We start from the raw sequence: 18,736 nt of genomic DNA, 5'->3' as shown, positions 1-18,736 counted from the left end.
GAAACTGGGTCGTTATGGGGATGGGGGAAACACACAGCAGTCAGCCCAACTGTGTGAACTGTTGGATGTTCCAAGAGAGAAAGACAACAATTAAAGGATTAACATTTCTTTTTTTAAAAAATAATGTCTATCACACAGTACATTTGAGCAACTGTCCTTTGTTAGTTAAGGTGGAAAACACTTAAGTTATCAGTGAATATTTTTCCTTACAGATATTTTACTTAGGGCCTATTAAATTTCTGTAAGGGAAAACTCATTTTCACAGATTCCTCCTGTAAGTATGCATGATTTTTCATAAATACTTAACTTGAATGGGCTCCACATATGTTATCTGCTTAACTGCAGTGTAACACAGGTTAATAATTTGGAGATTTACAGATTTTTCCTTCCTGTAACCATGAAATGTCAAGAGTATGCCTGAAATGTATGTTATGGAAGTTTCTATGACTGAGAGCAGTTCTGGACAGGAAATTCCCACCTCTACCCTAAAAGTATTAAATTCTTCTCTAGAGAAGAGAGACAGAATGGGCAAAGGGGCAGAGGAGGGGAACAGAGAGGGAAGAGGAGAGAGAGAGTGACTGGAACATGGCAAGGACCATGAAACCATCTAGTATCCTTTCTGTGCTCAAATGAATGATAACTGGAACATAAAAATTGTATGTGAAATGGATTTTATCATCTTGTATGATTACAATGAGTACAAGCAATGAAAGCACAGTGTTACACTCATTTTGATGGCATTTCTTGTTTTAGATGAAATGCAGTTTTAAAATCATAGATCTGACTAGCTTCATTTGAGATGCTGCTCTGTTTGCCTCTTGCTTGAAAAACAGGTAAAAAAATGTGAGGGCAGGGACAGCATGGGAAAATCCTTAATCTTTTCTCTGTGTTTTTTGTCAGTAGAAATTTGCCACATAGAAAAGGAAAAGGTCATTAATGAGAACTATGAGATACATCAAGCAGAGAAAACATCTAACATGAAGGTAGCCGAAAAAACAAAGAATTTGTACAGGCAGAACCTGTGTATTTCCTCTTGGGGGTAATCTTAGAGCAAATAGGAATTGATTTAGCTTCTATATACATATGCACAGGACTTTCTACATGTTTACCACTTCTTACACCTTAACTGTAAACTAGTTAAGGCCATTTACAAAATTTATGGGGTTTGCACAGTCAAAGAAACCCATTGTTTTTTTTTTTTCCAACAGCAGACTCACAACCACATTTCTCTCTTGCCTTATTTCCAGTTAAATTTTTATTTTCTTTGACCAAGCTAACATTCCTCAGTGGACAGCTCCTCAGGCAGGTGTTAAATGTGAAAAACCCATAGAAAATACTCCATGCAACTAAGTGTGTGTGTGTTCTGTTGAGTTACAGCAAGCTGAGATGTGACTGTCAGCCATACTGTACTAACTGTGAGGATTCTGAAAGCACATCACACCCTCCTTCCTGCAGAGGTGTGCTTTAGTAGCTGAATCCACACAGAGACAGTACAATAAACCTGCTTTCTGAGCAGTAAATATATATGGGTGAAAAATACTATATAAATTGTTACTAATGTATATTCATATACTCCAACAGAAAGAATTACTAGAACAACAAAAGAAAATTAGGAGTAATTAATGGGTTGAATTTGTTATAGGGATCCCCTAAGATATCACTTTAACTAATGTCTTACCTGGTTCTTGATTTCAAAGAGCGTGACCACTACAATTTTGTTGCTCAGGTCCTCCTTGGGGTACATAAATAAGAGGGGGAAAATCAGGAAGTCCATTTTTAATTTGGCTGTACATCTCACTTCCCATTCCATTAATGACACCTGTCTTCTTCTATAGCTTTCTTTGTGGACTTTAAAATATTGTCCACGGACATATGCCAAACTAGTTAGCAAATCCTATTTTTATAACTGCCCCTTATACTATCTTACCAGTGACCTCACCAACCTTGCCTCATCGCCGAAGGCGGAACTGGTTACTGCTCACAGCAGACACAAGCAGCACCATCTTCTCTTCAGCCACTGCTCAGACTTTCCTTCTCACTCTCCGAGCAGCTCTCCACCATCACCACACCGCAAACTATGGTTGCATTAGTTATTTGCCCCTGCTTTGGTAATTTGGTTTATGATGCAGATGCACTTTTGTCACTCATGCCCATCTGCCAAAATCTATGAGGAGGGGAAATGTGCACTTATTCAGCTTTCATTAACAATTTCCTTCAACTCTTGCTTAATACATATGCAGAAAAAACAGCTCCAATTCCTTTAGGATACCTAAATTTTAGTACCAGAAGTTAAATAGTTTTTCATCTGTGAAAGAAGCCTTTCAGTTCAAATACTCTACCAGCAGCACACAGAAAATAGTTTCTTAAAATGGGAAAGAGAAGGAGACAGAAGAATACCATTTAGTAAAAAAAAATTCCCTGCAAATTGAGAAACACAGAAAAAAAATGCATTCTTTATAATGATAATGGTGGAAGGTGCATCCTTGGATGCCTGTGGTAGGTGACAGAAGCAGCTGTGCCTGCAGGTACACCCACCATGGTGGCAGAAGCATTCTCTGCACTCTTTTGCCAATATACGTTGTTGTTAACCACAAGGGATGGACTTCCAGGAATAGAAAAATTCAAAAAGAACATCTACTTTCTATTGCCTCTCCATTTGTAGCTCTTTCCTGGACATTCAGCCAAGACGGCAATGGATGCAGTTTATTTATATGAATATAAAAAAGAATAGAAACAAACCAGGCATTTCACCAGCCAAGGGCAGTGGATATTGTCTGATGTGAGGTCAGACTGGAAACTGACTCAAAAGAAAATTATTTATAGAACTCAGTCTAGATGACTATGGTCTTAAGAGCCTCGGTCATGAAGATAAATTTATGCACATATTTATTTACCCTTAACTAGGGCTAAGTTAGGGCTGACACTAGATTCTATCACTCAGAAACACCTTTTTGAGACAGTTGGCCCCCAAATAGTTATAGCTGATCATCATTTAAGAAAAGGGAAACTTCACATAACTTAATAATCTAGAGTCCATTTTTTGGAAAGTGTGAATAAGAAAAAAAATTACACCACAGGACATTATAAGAGAGTTAAGAGCATATTCATTAGAAATTAAATATAAAATACCATGATGCCGCAGAACAGAGAGCAGCACGCAAACAAGACACCCCCCCTCCCCTACCCTCACCCCAATCCAAGGAAACACACCTATATAGTACAAATCAGAGATCTCAAACAGGGGGAGAGGAGGGGGCCTACAAAGTAATTTTCTTGCTATACAGAAAATATATTATTTGCTGGAAGTCACTACTGAGTTGTTAGGGGCCCAGGGTCAGTCACTGCTCAGGAATGCCCCCGAAGGCACACTGACCCCTATTGCTTCCCCACCAGTTTGCTGAACACATCATAGATCTCTGGCTTTTCCTGGGCAAATTGCTCAGCTGTGTTTTTCTGTAGCCAGTCAGATGAACGCATCTGTTGCTGCAGGAGGCCAATGAGGTCACCAAGGCTGGAGCTACTGGCACAGGTATTGTCCTGGTGGCGGGATACAAAAATTACTTCATCTGTGCTATCTGCTTTGCCATCCTGGTCTGATTGACAAGGCTGCTCCTTCTCCTCAGCCAGTATCTCCTGCTCACGCTCTTCCAAAACTTTGCGTATCCGTTGCATACCTGCAGTGGTATAAGGAGAAACACTACTGGATTAGTCTAAGCCATAAGTGTTTCCAAATCTATCCAATCCAGAAAAGGATAATGGAGAAAGGGATGAAAAAACAGACAGGATGAGAGGATAATAAAGGCTAAGTTTAGGATTAAGAAGAGAAGGGAATAGTGCTGCAGAAATTGTGGCAGGAGGAAAAAGAACATTACTCACCTAACTGCAGCCGATGGGCCTTGTCAGCAAAGATGATGCGGAACCATCCAGGTTCACTGCACTCAAAGGCTTTTCCACAGGACAGGAGGACTTTATTATCCAGAAAACGCTTCCAGAGCAGCAACTCCTCCTCAAATGTGCCTGTCTTAAGGTACTAGGAAAGTCATCAGAAGGGCCAGAGGTTAGTACCATATAGACTACGTCACTGAGATCCTCATGAATTTGTGATTCCCATAAAATCTGCAAAGGCCGAGGGAGACACCTTTTACCTCTGAAGTACAGGAGTTGTGATACAAAGGAAGAAATGGGGAGGGAAGTGGCTTGAGAGTAGTAAGATTCCTGCAAGGACGAAGTTCACAGATTGATGAAAGGAAAAGAACAGACTGAAACATCTGGCAGTCCTTCCCTCTCCTCATCAGACGACAGATTTGTTGAAACAAAATGCTTGTCACAATATTAATCTTTCCTCTAAATGCAGTTGCACTATATGACTGCCCTCACCCCAGGAAAAGCCTCACTTCCTAAAACTACCAACCTTTCGGAAATCAATCCAGACAAAGAAGCCTGCATTGCGGTTGAGAAAAGGAATCCCAAGTGTCTTCAGCTCATCTGTCACATATGTATGGGCAGCTTTTAGGCGGGCATGATTGGCTCTCAGGTACACCTGGTTGATCCAATCTGACCAGAAGAAGAAGATAAAGAAAAGAATCACAAACTGAGGAAGTGCTCAGATCTATTCAAGCTTCCAAGACACTCTGTCTGCTTCACACTTCACCTCCTTCTTTCGTTTTCTGTTTCCTCAAATAACAGTTTAATGTCTGCGCAAAGAGTATCTCCTTGACCTTCCTGAGGAAGTTTCCTTACATTTATAGTTCTCAGTCATTGTGGACTGTTAGCATTCCACTCTGGGTAGAGTTTGAAGCCCATTTCTATTTCTCTTGTCCTGCAAGCCTGTATTCTTTGTTTCTGCTTATCTGGTTCTAGGTAATACTGGCAATTTCTGTATAAATAGCTACCATACTCTTCCAAGCTCTTCCTCTAACTCTGCTGATCAGGAACTTTGCAGAAATGGTCCTTTTCTGCAGAGCTGTCAGCTTTGTGTTGCATGGGCAGCTTCTTGCATGGTAGACTGTCAATTAAGGTGTACAAAGAGGAGACCATTAGGGAACGTAAGGGGAGGAGAGATGTTCTAGGTACTAAGACACACAGAATGGCAGAAGATTGTACATGGAGCTACTGACTCACCTCTGTCTCTTAGCAGCTGTGCAACCTTGTGCTGGATAGGTCCACAAACCCCATGGAAATAACACAAAGAAGCCACTGCATTAGCAACATCTTGGTTCTCTGTATATAAAGTACCAAAACGAATCCCAGAAACAGCAAAATCCTGCAGAAGACACAGAAAGACTACTTTATTACACTGAACAACTAGGATCCTATTACTACTAACTTGATCTTTCCAGCATGAGGAACCTGAGGAGCCCAGACCAAAACCTGCCAGGCACAAAGGCACAGCACAATAACAACCAGCACTCACCTTGGTTATGCCCCACATCACGTGAGTCCGCTGTGGATCAGGCAATCTGTATGTAGAAGGATGCAGATGAGCAGTTAGTGTCATAGGTGCTGAAGCTTTTGGATCACCAGTGTAGCATTGCAGAAATAGAGAGGCAGCATTACACAATGACAGACAGTGCACCACTGAACAGCAGTCAAGCAGGGAAAATTCAAATGCAACCTAACTTTAGAAGCTAGGAACCCATTGGAAGTAGCTTTAGACTGAATTTTTAAATATTTCAAACACACAGGTGCTTACAACTGCTACATTTTACATGCACGTTTCCTGAAGCTTGTACATTTAATGCTAGAAATCAAACTTCTGCCACTGTATTTTGTCAAGAATCAAAAACGATGTTCTTTACATCTAAGCCCAGCAAGACTGAGCTAACACTTAATTGAGTATATTTTATTTCCTTGCAATCGAGCACAAAAAGAAATCTAGCACCACTGGTGAAGACTAGAAATTAAAAAAAAAAACAACAACTCAACAACACACCATATTTTTAAAAATATTTTAGAAGTTTTTCATCTCATTAAAACAATACCTAATAAAAGCCATTATCCAGTCTGTAATACTACTGTGATCTGGGACTACTCTGTGGAAAATTAGGAAGGAAACACCAATAGAAAGTATTTACAAACATCAACAGAAACATGGGAAAAAGATGTTTAGGTAGGAAGAAAATCATCACCTTCAACAAATGAAAAATCTGTTTTCAGTTTTGGGGACTGTTATAACCAAATACTGATGTACACATTGAGAAGTATACCACAATAAAAAGCTAGCTACCATTTTTTACTTGCTAGTTTAAATGCTAACAAAATGCATTTACCATTCGGAAATTATTAAAAATAAAAAAAAGGGCATAAATCAATGCAAGGTGGATTCAGAATTTACTAGCTCATGACTTAACTTCCAGTCACAAGTTCTCAGCAAGGCATCATGTTGAACTGTCACTGGAAGATGGCCAGGGAAGTAGGAGCTGCTTTTACCTTTCCATGCCTAGGACACTGTGAAACGTGGCTGATTCATCAAAAACTGACAGCATGTAGATCTCATCTACTATCACATGCAATTCATGCCTGCAAAAGGACAAAACTGAGATTACAAAAGAAGGCTGCTGCTGATTTAACAGAGATAAACTCAGGCCTCCAAATACTTGCTTTATACAAAGAAGAGGGGATGTCATATTTTGCAGAAATAAAGCAACTTTTCTCAATTTAGACCTATTTTGTGTACATTGAAATGATTTGACATCTATCCACTTAACTGTCACCCACTAACCATGTAACAAGACAAAGATCCTATCATTGCCAATGTGAGAATTAATTCCTATATGTATATCCACTCAGCATCTCATAGAATCTGAATCTCAAAGGGTATTATGATCCATGATGAAACTAGGAACCCATATTCATATACTTCTTTGTCTTTACAGATACAGAGAAACTGAGAGGAAAAGAACTCAGCTTCCTACCAGGGAAGCCATAGCATTTCCTCGGATTACTGAAAAATAAAACTTGCATTTCTTGATGCAAGTTCCTTTGCCACCCCAAATGACTACATGGTCCATGATCCCAGCAGAACCCTCTCCTTTCTGAAGTACACCAATGTGTGTGAAGAATAGACTATTTGCCTGACTTAAAATACATTCACAGATCAATTCAGGGACAGCAAGTAGTCCACAAGATTCTGGAAGCTGTATCTGACTCAGGATATCTCAGCCTTCCAAAATGACATACCTTTTAGCAAATTCCAGGTAATCCCGTAGCTCTGACAAGGAGTAGATGTCCCCAAGGGGATTTTGGGGATTCAGAAGAATTAAGGCCCTTACAGTGACACCCTGCAGAATACAAATACCACAGTATTAAGAGAGTGCCTATCATGGGAGAAATTTTCAATTCCTCTACCTGAGCAGTCCCTCACTTGAGTGTGACACAGGACTCCCCGGAAGCTACCACCATGATTTTTCACCTCAAAGGTTAGATTTGCATGAGAAGACTTTCAGCCACCAAATAAGATATTTTTTTTTTTTTTTACAATTAAATTATTTCCAAAGTGAAATAAGCAAAATATTATAGAATTAATCTATGAATTTGAAAAGAGGGAACTGCCACCACCAAGTAATTGGTTGCCATCTGGTCAACCAATTAATGAAAAAGATGGTCGCACATGCTCTCAGTATGGAAGTACTTTTTCTGAGCTGCATTAGTAATTGGGAAATAATAAATTACTGAAAACTTCCCATGAAGGTGGCAAGTAAGACAAGAACTTGAGTTAGCTGGATGCAAAGTGTACTCATTTAGAGCATGCTACTTGGCTGGAGATGTCAGAGCTGGTAGCAATTCAAAGAAGCAGCTAAACATATATGGGATTTAGGACAATGCCAAACTTACTGACTAACTCTTCAGAAAAGTGATATTCACTTGCATTTTATCCTCCAGAGTTCCCTACTGCAAAAATTCTCAGCATTCTCAGTGTATTCATCTGCCCCACTGCGTAGAGCAGTCAGTTTTCAGGTAACTCAGCTGGCCTTTCTAAGGGAGAAATCTTGGGTAGTCCCAAATTTTAGTGCACATTTTTTTGGTGATATGAATGGATTCCAGTGCTTCATGAATTGTCTTGTTTATCCTTTTGTGCTGTGACCAAAACTGGACAGACACAACACTGAGGGATTCCCCCTAGTAGCGCCCCAAGCTTGCACGCCGTCATCTCATATGGTCTACAAGGACAACCAGAAAGTGCTAGGTTTTGAAAAAACTTTGATATTTAGGCCATTTCTGGTATGTGACATCTCCAATATATTGTAAACTTAGCTGGTAATGTGAAGCTCAGCTAAACTCACCTCTGCCCGGGCATCCTGCAAGGCTTTTTCCAGTTTTTCCACTGTAAGCTGAAAAGGCCGAGTGCTTGTTCCAGTAATCTGAAAAACATAAAAAAAGATTAAAAAGGCAGAGTTGTTTCAATAGAGACTGCCTTAAGCCAATTCACTGAGAAATGTTCCCTGAAAAAAAAATAAACCCCCAACAATAATGACCTAGCAACCATCTTCTTATCCTTTTATACTACAGAGAGAATAAATAAATCAATAAGTAAAATCAAAGAAAAGTCCATCAAAGGCTGGCCAAAACCAGAATTTTCTTGCTATCCTTGAATAATTAAAGCAATACAAGATCTCCATCTGCTCTTCCACCCTGGGACCACCTTCAGTAGCACACAACATAACATCTCTCTCCAAGGTTCAAAATGGTAATTTTTTTCCTTTCAAGGACTTTTACTGGGAGTAAGACACAAGAAAAGGACAAAACTGGAATCCATATTCATGGTCTCAAGTGACTTTATTGTAAACCATGTGCCCATTTTCCCAGAAATAAACTGTGTAAATGTCTACTGGCTGTAGTGTACCCTTGTTCTGAGAACTGCTTGCAGAGGTTCCCAAAAGTCAGCTTTCCAGTTTAACTACAGAGATTGTTATTCCCTTATCTCAGATCTTACCTTACTGTCTAAATAGACATACACCAGCTTGACATTACCATAGAGGAAGACACTCTGGGTAATACCACCATAAAAGGGAGTAGCAATCAGAATAGCTTCTGGAACCAAGAAAACAAAATTAGTTATCAACAGGTCACAGTCTTCTCTCTTAATGTGCTTTAGCTAAATATGAAAGCATTTTTACACATGTGTCCCTTGGAAACAGTGCAATTCTACTGCCTCTTTCTTCACTTTATATTTACACTAATTCTTTAATCTTCTGCAGGTGTCCAGGTAACCATGAGTATAGCCTATGTCTAGTCTGGCAAACTAACAAAAACAGTGAAATCAGACAGGGTAGGCACCAAGTGTGAGTGCATGGCATCTGCAGACCACAGAAATGAAGAATTTCACAGCACAACTTTGCAGGAAACAAGAACTTTGCAGCAGGCCAATGCTAATTCCACTACTTCACTTCTGTCTAACACTATTTAAACGAAGTAACATTATTTCACAGCAGAAAAACAAAACAAAACAAAACAAAACAATGTTCGAACCATCCACTTACCCCCTGGGTTACAAAGGACTGTAGCTAATGCAGAAAATAAGGAGCCACAACCATTTAAAACAATCACCTAGAAGAAAGAGAAATGCTAGTGATAAATCCATACATAGAAAGTCAACACTATAAAGGTATATCACTGAAATAAATTTTCTCCCTTACTCTCCATTAGGATTTTCCTGTTGAAATCCAACTTCTACCAGAATAACTTCAATCCTGTTCTTTCACAGACACTTTATTCTAGTGCCATTTTTCATTTTAATAAGCAATTTAGAAAAATAACAGGCTTAAAGTAGGGAAAAAGTTGAGGAGCAGTTCTGAGATGCTAGTAAATCAAAATACTTTTCAACAGTTAATATGTGTTCTCTTTTCTTCATGGTAACAGCAGCTCTGACCTGCGAAATTTGTGCAAAAGTGGAAACTCCTGCCTCGTACAGAAGTAGGTTTGACTCCTGCTTCTACAGGACAAATGCTCACAGATGCCATGAGTTTCATTCCAAGTATTGGGAACAATCTGGTGCCTTGAAGAGGCAAACTGATCAGTGGTAACCTCAGTTCACATGAAGCGTGGGGTTCTGTTGAATTACTGCAGCCAGAAAAGCAATGGCTGTACCAGCTCCTGCTCCCCTCAGCAGAGACAGGAACTCCTCACCTCCACAGGTCCCTACATCCAGGCTGTATCTCTCACAAGTCAGCAAAGTATCTCTCACAAGTCAGAGACTCAGGTCCTGATGTCTATCTAGCAACACTGCCACAAATTTTACAGGTTAAAACTAACTCTTGGTTCAATTACAGATCTCTCTGTCTTGAGGTATAAGAGAGGAATAAGATGACATGGAACTCAAACAGTGGGCACTCTTTGTCAAGGCTGAGGGATACAGCCATAGTAGGTCCCTGAGCTAAATAGGGAGATCAAAATGTAAAGCCCCACTGAGAGTACTGGCAGGAGGAGCTGGCACACAGAAGTGAAACATGAGGCAAATATACAGTAGGTGTGAAATGTTCTAGCAGAAGTGTGCATCAAATGAAGAATCAATCTCATTTGCATGATAACAGCTTGCATTCTTACCAAATCTTTTGTTTAAAAAAACAGAATTTGAAACTTTTCCCAATAAATGGCAATATATTAGAACAGACACAAATGAACACTGGGTTACCTACATTCTCTGCTTTGAGAGGTGCAGGGGCCTTGCAGTAATAGGTCAAAAATCGAGCCACTTCTTCCCGTAAACTGAAAAATACACAAAAGCAAATATTGATTCAAATGTTCACATCTTAAGAAAGTCAAGTCAGGGACAGTACAGTCTAGTGAAAATAGCTAGAAAACAGGATAGCTCTGGCCCATGGAACATACATGGTTTTTACACCCAGCAGAGGTGCTGTGGATGTCTATAAATGGTGCATGCATTTCTGATGAGATTTAATCTGGCAGAGAAAAGAAGGATTAACAACCCCAAGTGTTCACTATGTTTCAAGGAATTGTTTGGAGTTACCCAACTTGTTAATGTATACAAGTGCTTTTAAAACTCTGCTTTAGAAAATTTGCATCTTCTCTCACATAAAAGGATTTTTAACTGGACGAGCTGATAGGACAGCTAATGTAAAGTTTTGCAAAGAAAAAGATGATTTAAGTGACCTAGAAACGTTTTAACTAGAGAATGTAGCAGAAGAGGTTTGTATTCATCCGTTCTGTTTATTAAACAAGTAGTCAAAAAGAGAAGTGTTACAGAAAAGACTTACAACAGATGTCCTTTCCAGTCAGGGTACTGAAGCAGTGAAGGGTCCATCAGATTCATATCAGCCTGTGTCAGCTGGGAAAAATGAGAAGAATCATTAAAAGCCCAGTTACTGATAAGGGAAATATTGAGATAGACAGGATCTTTGCACAGGCACCTGCACAGACACTTGTGCAGCTTCAACAGTTGTAAAACTGGATTGGGAAAGCTGCTGACCATCACAATTAATGCAGCTTGGAGAAGCCAGGACCAGCAAATTGATCTGCAATACCTTCAGGTTGTATGAACTATGGGTTTCTGCTAAGTTATTTCAGCCAAAACTTCACTGCACAGAAATCTACAAAAAGGATGTGGAACAGGCAACAGACGATGCCCGTAATCAAGGTGTCTCTAAAAGACTTTATCTCAGCAAATGAAGCAAACCCAAGAGTGTTTTGCCCAAGCTCTGAGGACAACAGCTTTTGGCTGGAAAAATAAGTCTTAGTTGTGAAAGCTCAGGTCCAGACTGTCAGAGTTAGGAATTTGAATCAGAGTCAGATATGCATTTTCCTTAATTAACTTTCAATCTATAAATTTTTAAAATTAATTACATCTTTCATTTATGTCTCAGTTCAAAGCTATGGCAGCTTCTTTAGATTTATTTTTCTGACCAGTTTAGTAAATGTTGAAGTGTAACAAGAGCTTTCAAAAACATGAGAAAATTGAAATTATCTTCCTAATAATTATTCCCCAGGGCAGGCACTTTGTTCCTTATAGGAAGTTCATTCTGATCTCAAAGACAGATTGACCTGAACTGCGGAGGTACTTTTTAATATTTATAATTAGATAAAGGGTGCACGCTGCTTTTACCTAAATATTTTCAAGGTTGTAAGTATCAGGGTTTCACATAATCCAGTTCTGTGAAGTTGCAAGGGAAAGCACAGCATTGATACAGGCTGAGAGAACATTTTAGATAAACAAAAGGGCAATAAACAAGTGTAATATACAATGCCCCTTCCAAATATCTAATGGCAACCAAATCTATGAGTTAATACTAAAAAGAGTAAAGGTGGGGGTGACATAAGTAGGTAACAGTGCAAAGGAGGAGGAAATTCCACATGCAGTGTGAAAGTTTCACACATGATAACAAAACCATAACATTTTCTATAGGTGTTTTAATAACTGGTGCCAAGCTCTGGAGTTTGAAGACAATATCCTTATCCTATGCAGAATTACAACCTAATAGTATAGGATAAAAGTTCCTTCATTCAGCTGCAGATGTTCTTGGAGTCTGTGGAGCTCCAAGAACTGTGCCTCCTTACATCTCGCTCCTGAACTATTCTAGAGAATGAAACACCAAACATACCAGCAGACTTGGCTAAAAATGACTATGAATTAATAAGAGGAGGACCCCTAGAAGTAATGTGTTAAGTGTTCTCTAATTTAAGGGTCAGAAGTTGAAAATAGAAACTGGATATATTATTCAGTGGCAGCAGTAAATATTTTTAATCCCAAATAGCAAAAAAATATTTGCCTACAATCCCAGCTGATGCTGTATCAGCCTCAGGGAATCCATATTGTTACTCAAGACTGCAAGGACTGAGAAGCTGGCAACTACATCTTTGTTCTGCTTGTTGCCACAAGCATGAACACTATACCTGACTCACTTTCATTGAAGAGCTAATTAAGATGCAGCTGACCACTGTTTCCCTCTGCACTACTTACTGCAGAGGTGTTAAAGGGGAAAGGACAGTGAAGGAAGGAAGGCATCACCTACACAGCCTAGAAGACACCTTTCTGTGCAGGCAGCAGCTCTGCCTTACCTGTTCTTTTAGATGGAAGGTGGAGTGGTGGGGTAGAATCCCCAAGCCAGTGAAGTGGCAGGCAGAAATAAACCAGGGAACATTCAGACGGTGGGAAGTGGTGGAATGGGAGCAACCATGAACTTCAAATTGCAGAGACTGACTGTCCAGCCCTGAGTTACTTTCCCTCCCTGCACACAACCACAGGTAGGAAAAAGTGCTACCTGCCCACCTCAAAGGCTACCTGCCACCTGGGCAGTGATTTTAATGGAAATCTAGAAGCATTCCTCTACAGCATAGTTCTCTTGTTTCCTTTTGACTTTTTCTACTTTTTCAGCTCTGTGTTCCACTCCTCTGCCTGGTACAAAGCCAGCAGGTAGCAGCTGATCCACTCTGATTCTGAGAGATTTCACTGCTGCCACACTTGCACATTTCAGGTGAGTTCAGAACCAGGTGTCCAAGTTGTATGACTTCATAATGGACAGGTGTAAAGATACTCAAAATAAGAGTTCAAAATTAATTTCAAAACATCTGTATTATATCATCTACTGTAAGCAGGGGAAAATAAAATTAATCTTATTTTCATCTAGTTTTCTGAAATAAGTACATCCCCAGAGGAAAACCCATCATGAAGAGGAAAACACCTGTTCCTATCCTCCTGGAAAAATAAAATAAATAAATGTACAAGTAGATGTATTCAAAATTGACTTCCAACAAATTTAAAACGCACAATGAAAAATTTCACCAGAGAAACCTGAGTAAGAGCAGTAACTCTAGGAAAATGCAAGCTTTGAAGAGGGACTGCACATTAAATTCAGTGTTTTATTTTGGAATAGAACTTACCCGCTTGGACATCAGGTCAAAGCAGAGCTTGTTCTCACTGGTGCCAAAGTTTATTATACCCTAGAAAAAGAAACAGTATTGTTTATAGACACATAAAACATGTGAGTACATCACCTTAGCTATCACTTCACTAAATTCTGTCCAAAAAGCTTATCAAGGAAAAATCAAAACACAGTTCACATAAACTTCACCATATATAACTCAAGACATGTGTGTGCATTTCCATATATATCCCAGGCACTTGGCTTCTTAGTCAATAATAATAAACTGTATGTAAATGAACATGTACTGATAGTTTATACTTTTTTACAGAACATGTTTAACTTAATCTTGAATTTACTCATTATTATATGTAACTAAAAAAAGAAACCCTAAAACAACTCTGAAAAAAACAAGGTTTACCCTTCAACAACAGTTTTAAACAAGGTTTTGGATATGTTATCTTAAAAGCATTTGTTTACCATTAATTACTAATTCCACTGTACTTATTTGCTCAAAAACCATATAAACATGTAGTCATGATAAGTAGTTAAAATACTGAATTTTCCCCTCTGGAGAGATGATCCTACATTTCCAGGTTTATGATTTGGCCATATATAGTATGGCATTAGATCCTGAAGAGTTCAAATCTACTAGTATATTCTCATTATTGGAAGAGTTTGGGTAAATACAATTTTTAAATGTGAAAGAAAATTGAAACAACTATACACTTCTGATGTTATTAAAGTACAAGTCTAATTTTAGGTATTTGTTTAAAAAACCTACCTCCTACACAGACAACAGTTTGTAGAAGCAGAAGCCTGTACCTCATAGTACACCTCATAGCAAAAACTTCCCCTGTGTGTTTCTAGTTTGACAATCTAGTTTTCACCCCCACAACACAGGGCAACTAAAGTCAGGGGTAATAATAAAGTATTTTTAAAGTTTCAAGTAGTTAATTCAGTATGTGAATGAAGGATTTAATTAAAAGTAATCCACATATAAATTATTTATATTTATTATACTTGTTACTCAGTAATAATTTGCCATGAACTATAAACACAGCCCTTGTGCCACAAGAGGGCTATAACGAGCTACTTAAAACTGAGTAGCTGAGTGTAAACAGGCAGAAAAAGTGCTGAGTGTTATTAACTGTAATTAAAAAAAAGGGCTACTACTTAGTAGTTCTACTTCCTGCACCCATCAGATATAATCAGATAATCAGAGATGGTCCTCAGTGGGAAAGAGAGGCCATGAGGTGGAAGGAGGAAAATGAGCTCTGTCCCTCCAGATTTCTCACATCTTTCAAGGTCTGCTACTGCTACTACTACCCTGATTAAAAAATCAGAGTGTGCAAACCTGAGCTGAACATAGCATTCATCTTTGGTATCTAGATGATCCACTAAGCTGATTTAATTTCTTTTCTATTCTTTCTTTCTTTTAATTTCTTTTCCTCAAACAAGCAGTTCAAATCACCTTGTATTAGTGAGATCAAAAAAAACCCACACTTTTAGGACATCTGCCAGCAAACCTCTAAGAAACTATCTTTCCTAACAAGGAAGACAGGAAAACACTTTGAGGTTATTACTCACATTGGGGTTCTTGTCTTCATCATACTTGTCAGCATGATAAGCTTTGTACCCTTCCTCAGTGGAGCCCTGAAAAACGTTGGCAAAGTTGCCACGAGCAGAGAGGTAGGGGCTTCTCTGGAAGCCACTGGGGTTACAGAAACTGTGCATGTCAACCCTCCTCTTGGCAAGTGGCCGAACCCTCATCTCTTGCACACTGCTCCCTCTTCCTCCCATTCCCTCAATTTCGGACAGCGCCTGGCTGAAGTCCAAACCCTGAGGCATGGCAACAGGGGAGGAGGAGCCACTATGGCTCTGCTTTAGGATGCTGAGCATTTGAGCAAAGACATTGAACATGCGAAACTCGTGTTCCCGCTCCAGTTCAAACCGGCGCTGCTCCAGTTGCATCCGACGCTCCTCCACGTCCAAATCTCGCTGAAATCGGCGTTCCTCCATCTGCAAAAAGCGCTCCTCCATGGCCCGCTGAGATGTCAGAGTCTTCAGCAGGAGATCATCCAGTGGGTCCCTCATGCGCTGGCCTTTCCGCCTTTTTCTCAGCCGATGCAAGGCAGAGAAGCCAGGCCGGGGAACAACGTTCTGGATCCGTGACGAGTTTGCCATGTTTGGCTCACTGAAACCTGTGAATACACAAGAGCCAAGAAGAAAAAGTGCAGCAAGCAAAGTGACTTGGGCATGCCTTGCTTCCTTCTCCTGCCTGTCATAAGAACACCCTTTTATCTACCATAAAGCTTATAGATAAAACAAAGTAAAAGCTGTCAGGTACATCCTGAGGTTCTCAAACATTTTTTAAAGTTTGTTTTTGACATCACACATTGGGCATACCATGATGCTGCCAGCCCCAGCCCCTTTTATGGGGGCTCCCATTTGTTATCATCTCTTCTTCTTCAACAATTCATGGTCTTCTATCAGCCTGTCCTAGACTGGTTTGGAATCCCCAGGATTCCCAGACTGTACTCTTCCTGGTAGCTAAGCAATGCCAACTGCATTTTCAGTGCAGGAATTTCACTCATCTCCTGTAAACAAATGCACTGTTTCTGCCAGTGACTTTCAAAAACATCTTCTTTGCAAGTCCCATGGAATAGCTTAGAAAGTCAGGCAATGATTATTCCCAAGTATTCTTCACTGTTGAGTGGGCTAAAATATTAGATCTGGAACATATTTAAAAACAATGCCAGTACAGTTTATCTGCAGGTTTACAGTACACCCCTGGTGTCATGCTACAATTCAGCATGAGGACAGCAGACAGCTCTGGCTATGTTCAAGTGATACCAAATAAGCATGCAAATGGGTTTTTTACTGTCAGCAATATATGCAGAAAACTAACTAGCCCAGCTTATGGAGCTCTTTGGATTTCATACACAGTATTTTGCCTAGCTCAGCACTTCTAGATTATATTTACCTGCAGTGAGATACCTGCATTTTGGGAATGGTCAGAACACCATAAATTCAGATTATCAGCCTTCTACTTTAAAGCTTTCTGGGATGTGGAAAAACAAGGATCCAAACGTCATTGAGAAAACCAGGTATCTATCTCTGTGCCAGAAATAATATTCTCTTTCTGGGAAAATGGGCAGAAACCTTATGCTGGAATGTAAAAGGCTATCCCTACCTGAAGGTGAAACACTGGTTTCAATGGGAATCTCCACCCTGGAGATGGGAGAGTAGTTTTGGGCCCTCTCCAAGAAGGCTCTCTCCATCTCCTGTTCTTCAGGGGAGCCCTGCTGGTAAGACATGGCTTGTGGGGGCTCTGGGGTCAAGCTGTGGTCATCAGAATTCACCTCCTCACATTTGATTTCCATCAGCTCAGGGTGCTGGGAGTGTCCAAAGGGCAGGGCGGAGGAGGTGAACTGGTGGTGGTAGCTCTCCACCATGCCGCCCTGCAGCACCTGCTGAGCCATCATGCTGCCACTCAGGGAGCCATAGGCCAGGGCCGGCCGGCTGGTCAGCACCCGGTCCATCACCTCGTAGAACTTCCACGTCCGCCCGCCCCGCGGGGCCTTGCTATTGTCCTTGATCCGCCGGTACTCCAGCTTCATCTTCTTGATCTTCTCCCGGCACTGGTCTCCCGTCCGGTGGATGCCCTTCTCCCGCAGCACCTCGGCGATGCGGTTGAAGACGTGCTGGTTGCGCAAGCAGCTCTCCAGCTCTATCTGCACCGACTCGTCGGCCCAGAGCTGCAGCAGCTCCACCACCTCGGGGTCCGACCAGTTGCTGCCGCGCTCGTACTTCTTCCCACGAAAATCCATCGCTCCCGGGCCCCGCCGGCCGCTCGCCCCGGGCTGCGCACCTGCCCCTGCCCCTGCCCCGCCGGGAGGGGCTTTCGCACCTCGGCCCTCGAGGGCGCCCGGGCGGCCCGGCCTCCCCCAGCCCCTACCGGGCTGCGGGGCCTCGGGCACGGCTCGGCACGGCACGGCTCGGCACGGCACGGCTCAGCCCATCCGCTGGAGCCAGGCGGAGCGAGCTAGCGGGGAGCCGGGCCGGCATGTTCACATCCGGGGTGACGCACATGCGTGCAGCCTTATTCCGGGATAACTTTATCCCGTGCCAGGCGCTCGTCGCGCTCCCGGGGCCGGGCCGGGCTCCGAGCGGCGCCGCGGGGTCCCTCCCACCCTGCCTCTTTTCCTCCCTCCCTGCCTCCTGCCGTCCGTCCCTGCGCACGCCCCGGCTCGGGAGGAGGCAGCACCGACCGTGCCGCGCCGCATCAGCCCGTGCCGGGCCGTGCCGAGCCGCGGCCGCGCCGTGCCCGCGCCGCCCCTCACGGCGCTCGGCACCACGGCCCCGCCCCGCTCCGCCCGGCGGTGCCAGGCACGGCCCGGCACGGCTTCGCCCTCATCGCCCCCGGCTCCGGCCCCGGCCAGGCGGAGACCTGGGGAGCGGTGCCGCCGAATGCCGCCGGCGGAGCGGCCGGCCCCGCTCCCAGCGCGGCCCCGGGGCGCTGGCGGCGCTTTTGGCGGAGGCGGCCTGGCCCGGCGAGAGCCGCGGCGGCAGCCCCGGACAGCGGCTGGCCCCGCTGCCCCGCGGGGACAGCAGCGCTCGGGGACGCGGCGCTGCCCGCCGCTCCTGGACACCGGCGCAGCACCTGTGCCTCCAGCCTGGCCGTCCCGAGCCACCAGGCATTACACCACTTCTTCCTTTGTTCACCCGCCACGAGCTGCGAGGTGCAGATCCTTCCGAGGACACGCTCTGCCATATCTCTGACTGGGCTGAAGGACTGCAGAGAGTGAATGCAAGATTTCTTCCTTTTCCTCCACACCACACCAGCTCGAATTCCCTGCAGGGATCTGTAATTGCAGAACTCGACTTCACAGAGCTGTCGTGCCGCAGCAGCCAAGAAG

The 18,736-nt window shown here is 42.3% G+C and overlaps 1 protein-coding gene across 1 annotated transcript; it reads right to left on the bottom strand.

Moving 5' to 3' along the window:
* Positions 1-2,693: 2,693 nt before the first annotated feature.
* Positions 2,694-17,799, bottom strand: ACCS (1-aminocyclopropane-1-carboxylate synthase homolog (inactive)). The gene is made up of 15 exons (XM_021533224.3): positions 17,011-17,799; positions 15,405-16,018; positions 13,834-13,893; positions 11,214-11,284; positions 10,635-10,704; positions 9,480-9,546; positions 8,933-9,030; positions 8,283-8,360; positions 7,180-7,280; positions 6,430-6,519; positions 5,414-5,459; positions 5,122-5,263; positions 4,412-4,554; positions 3,877-4,030; positions 2,694-3,674 (listed from the first exon to the last, which is right to left on the bottom strand). The coding sequence occupies exons 1-15, from the start codon at positions 17,645-17,647 to the stop codon at positions 3,376-3,378; spliced, it is 2,670 nt and encodes an 889-aa protein (XP_021388899.3). The 5' UTR covers positions 17,648-17,799; the 3' UTR covers positions 2,694-3,375.
* Between the last annotated feature and the right edge of the window lie 937 nt (positions 17,800-18,736).

Source organism: Lonchura striata, chromosome 5 (genome assembly GCF_050655825.1).
Source record: "Lonchura striata isolate lonStrDom1 chromosome 5, ASM5065582v1, whole genome shotgun sequence".
Taxonomy (NCBI): Eukaryota; Metazoa; Chordata; class Aves; order Passeriformes; family Estrildidae; genus Lonchura; species Lonchura striata.
The sequence above is the reverse complement of the archived record's forward strand: the minus strand, read 5'-3'. Positions and strand labels throughout refer to the sequence as shown.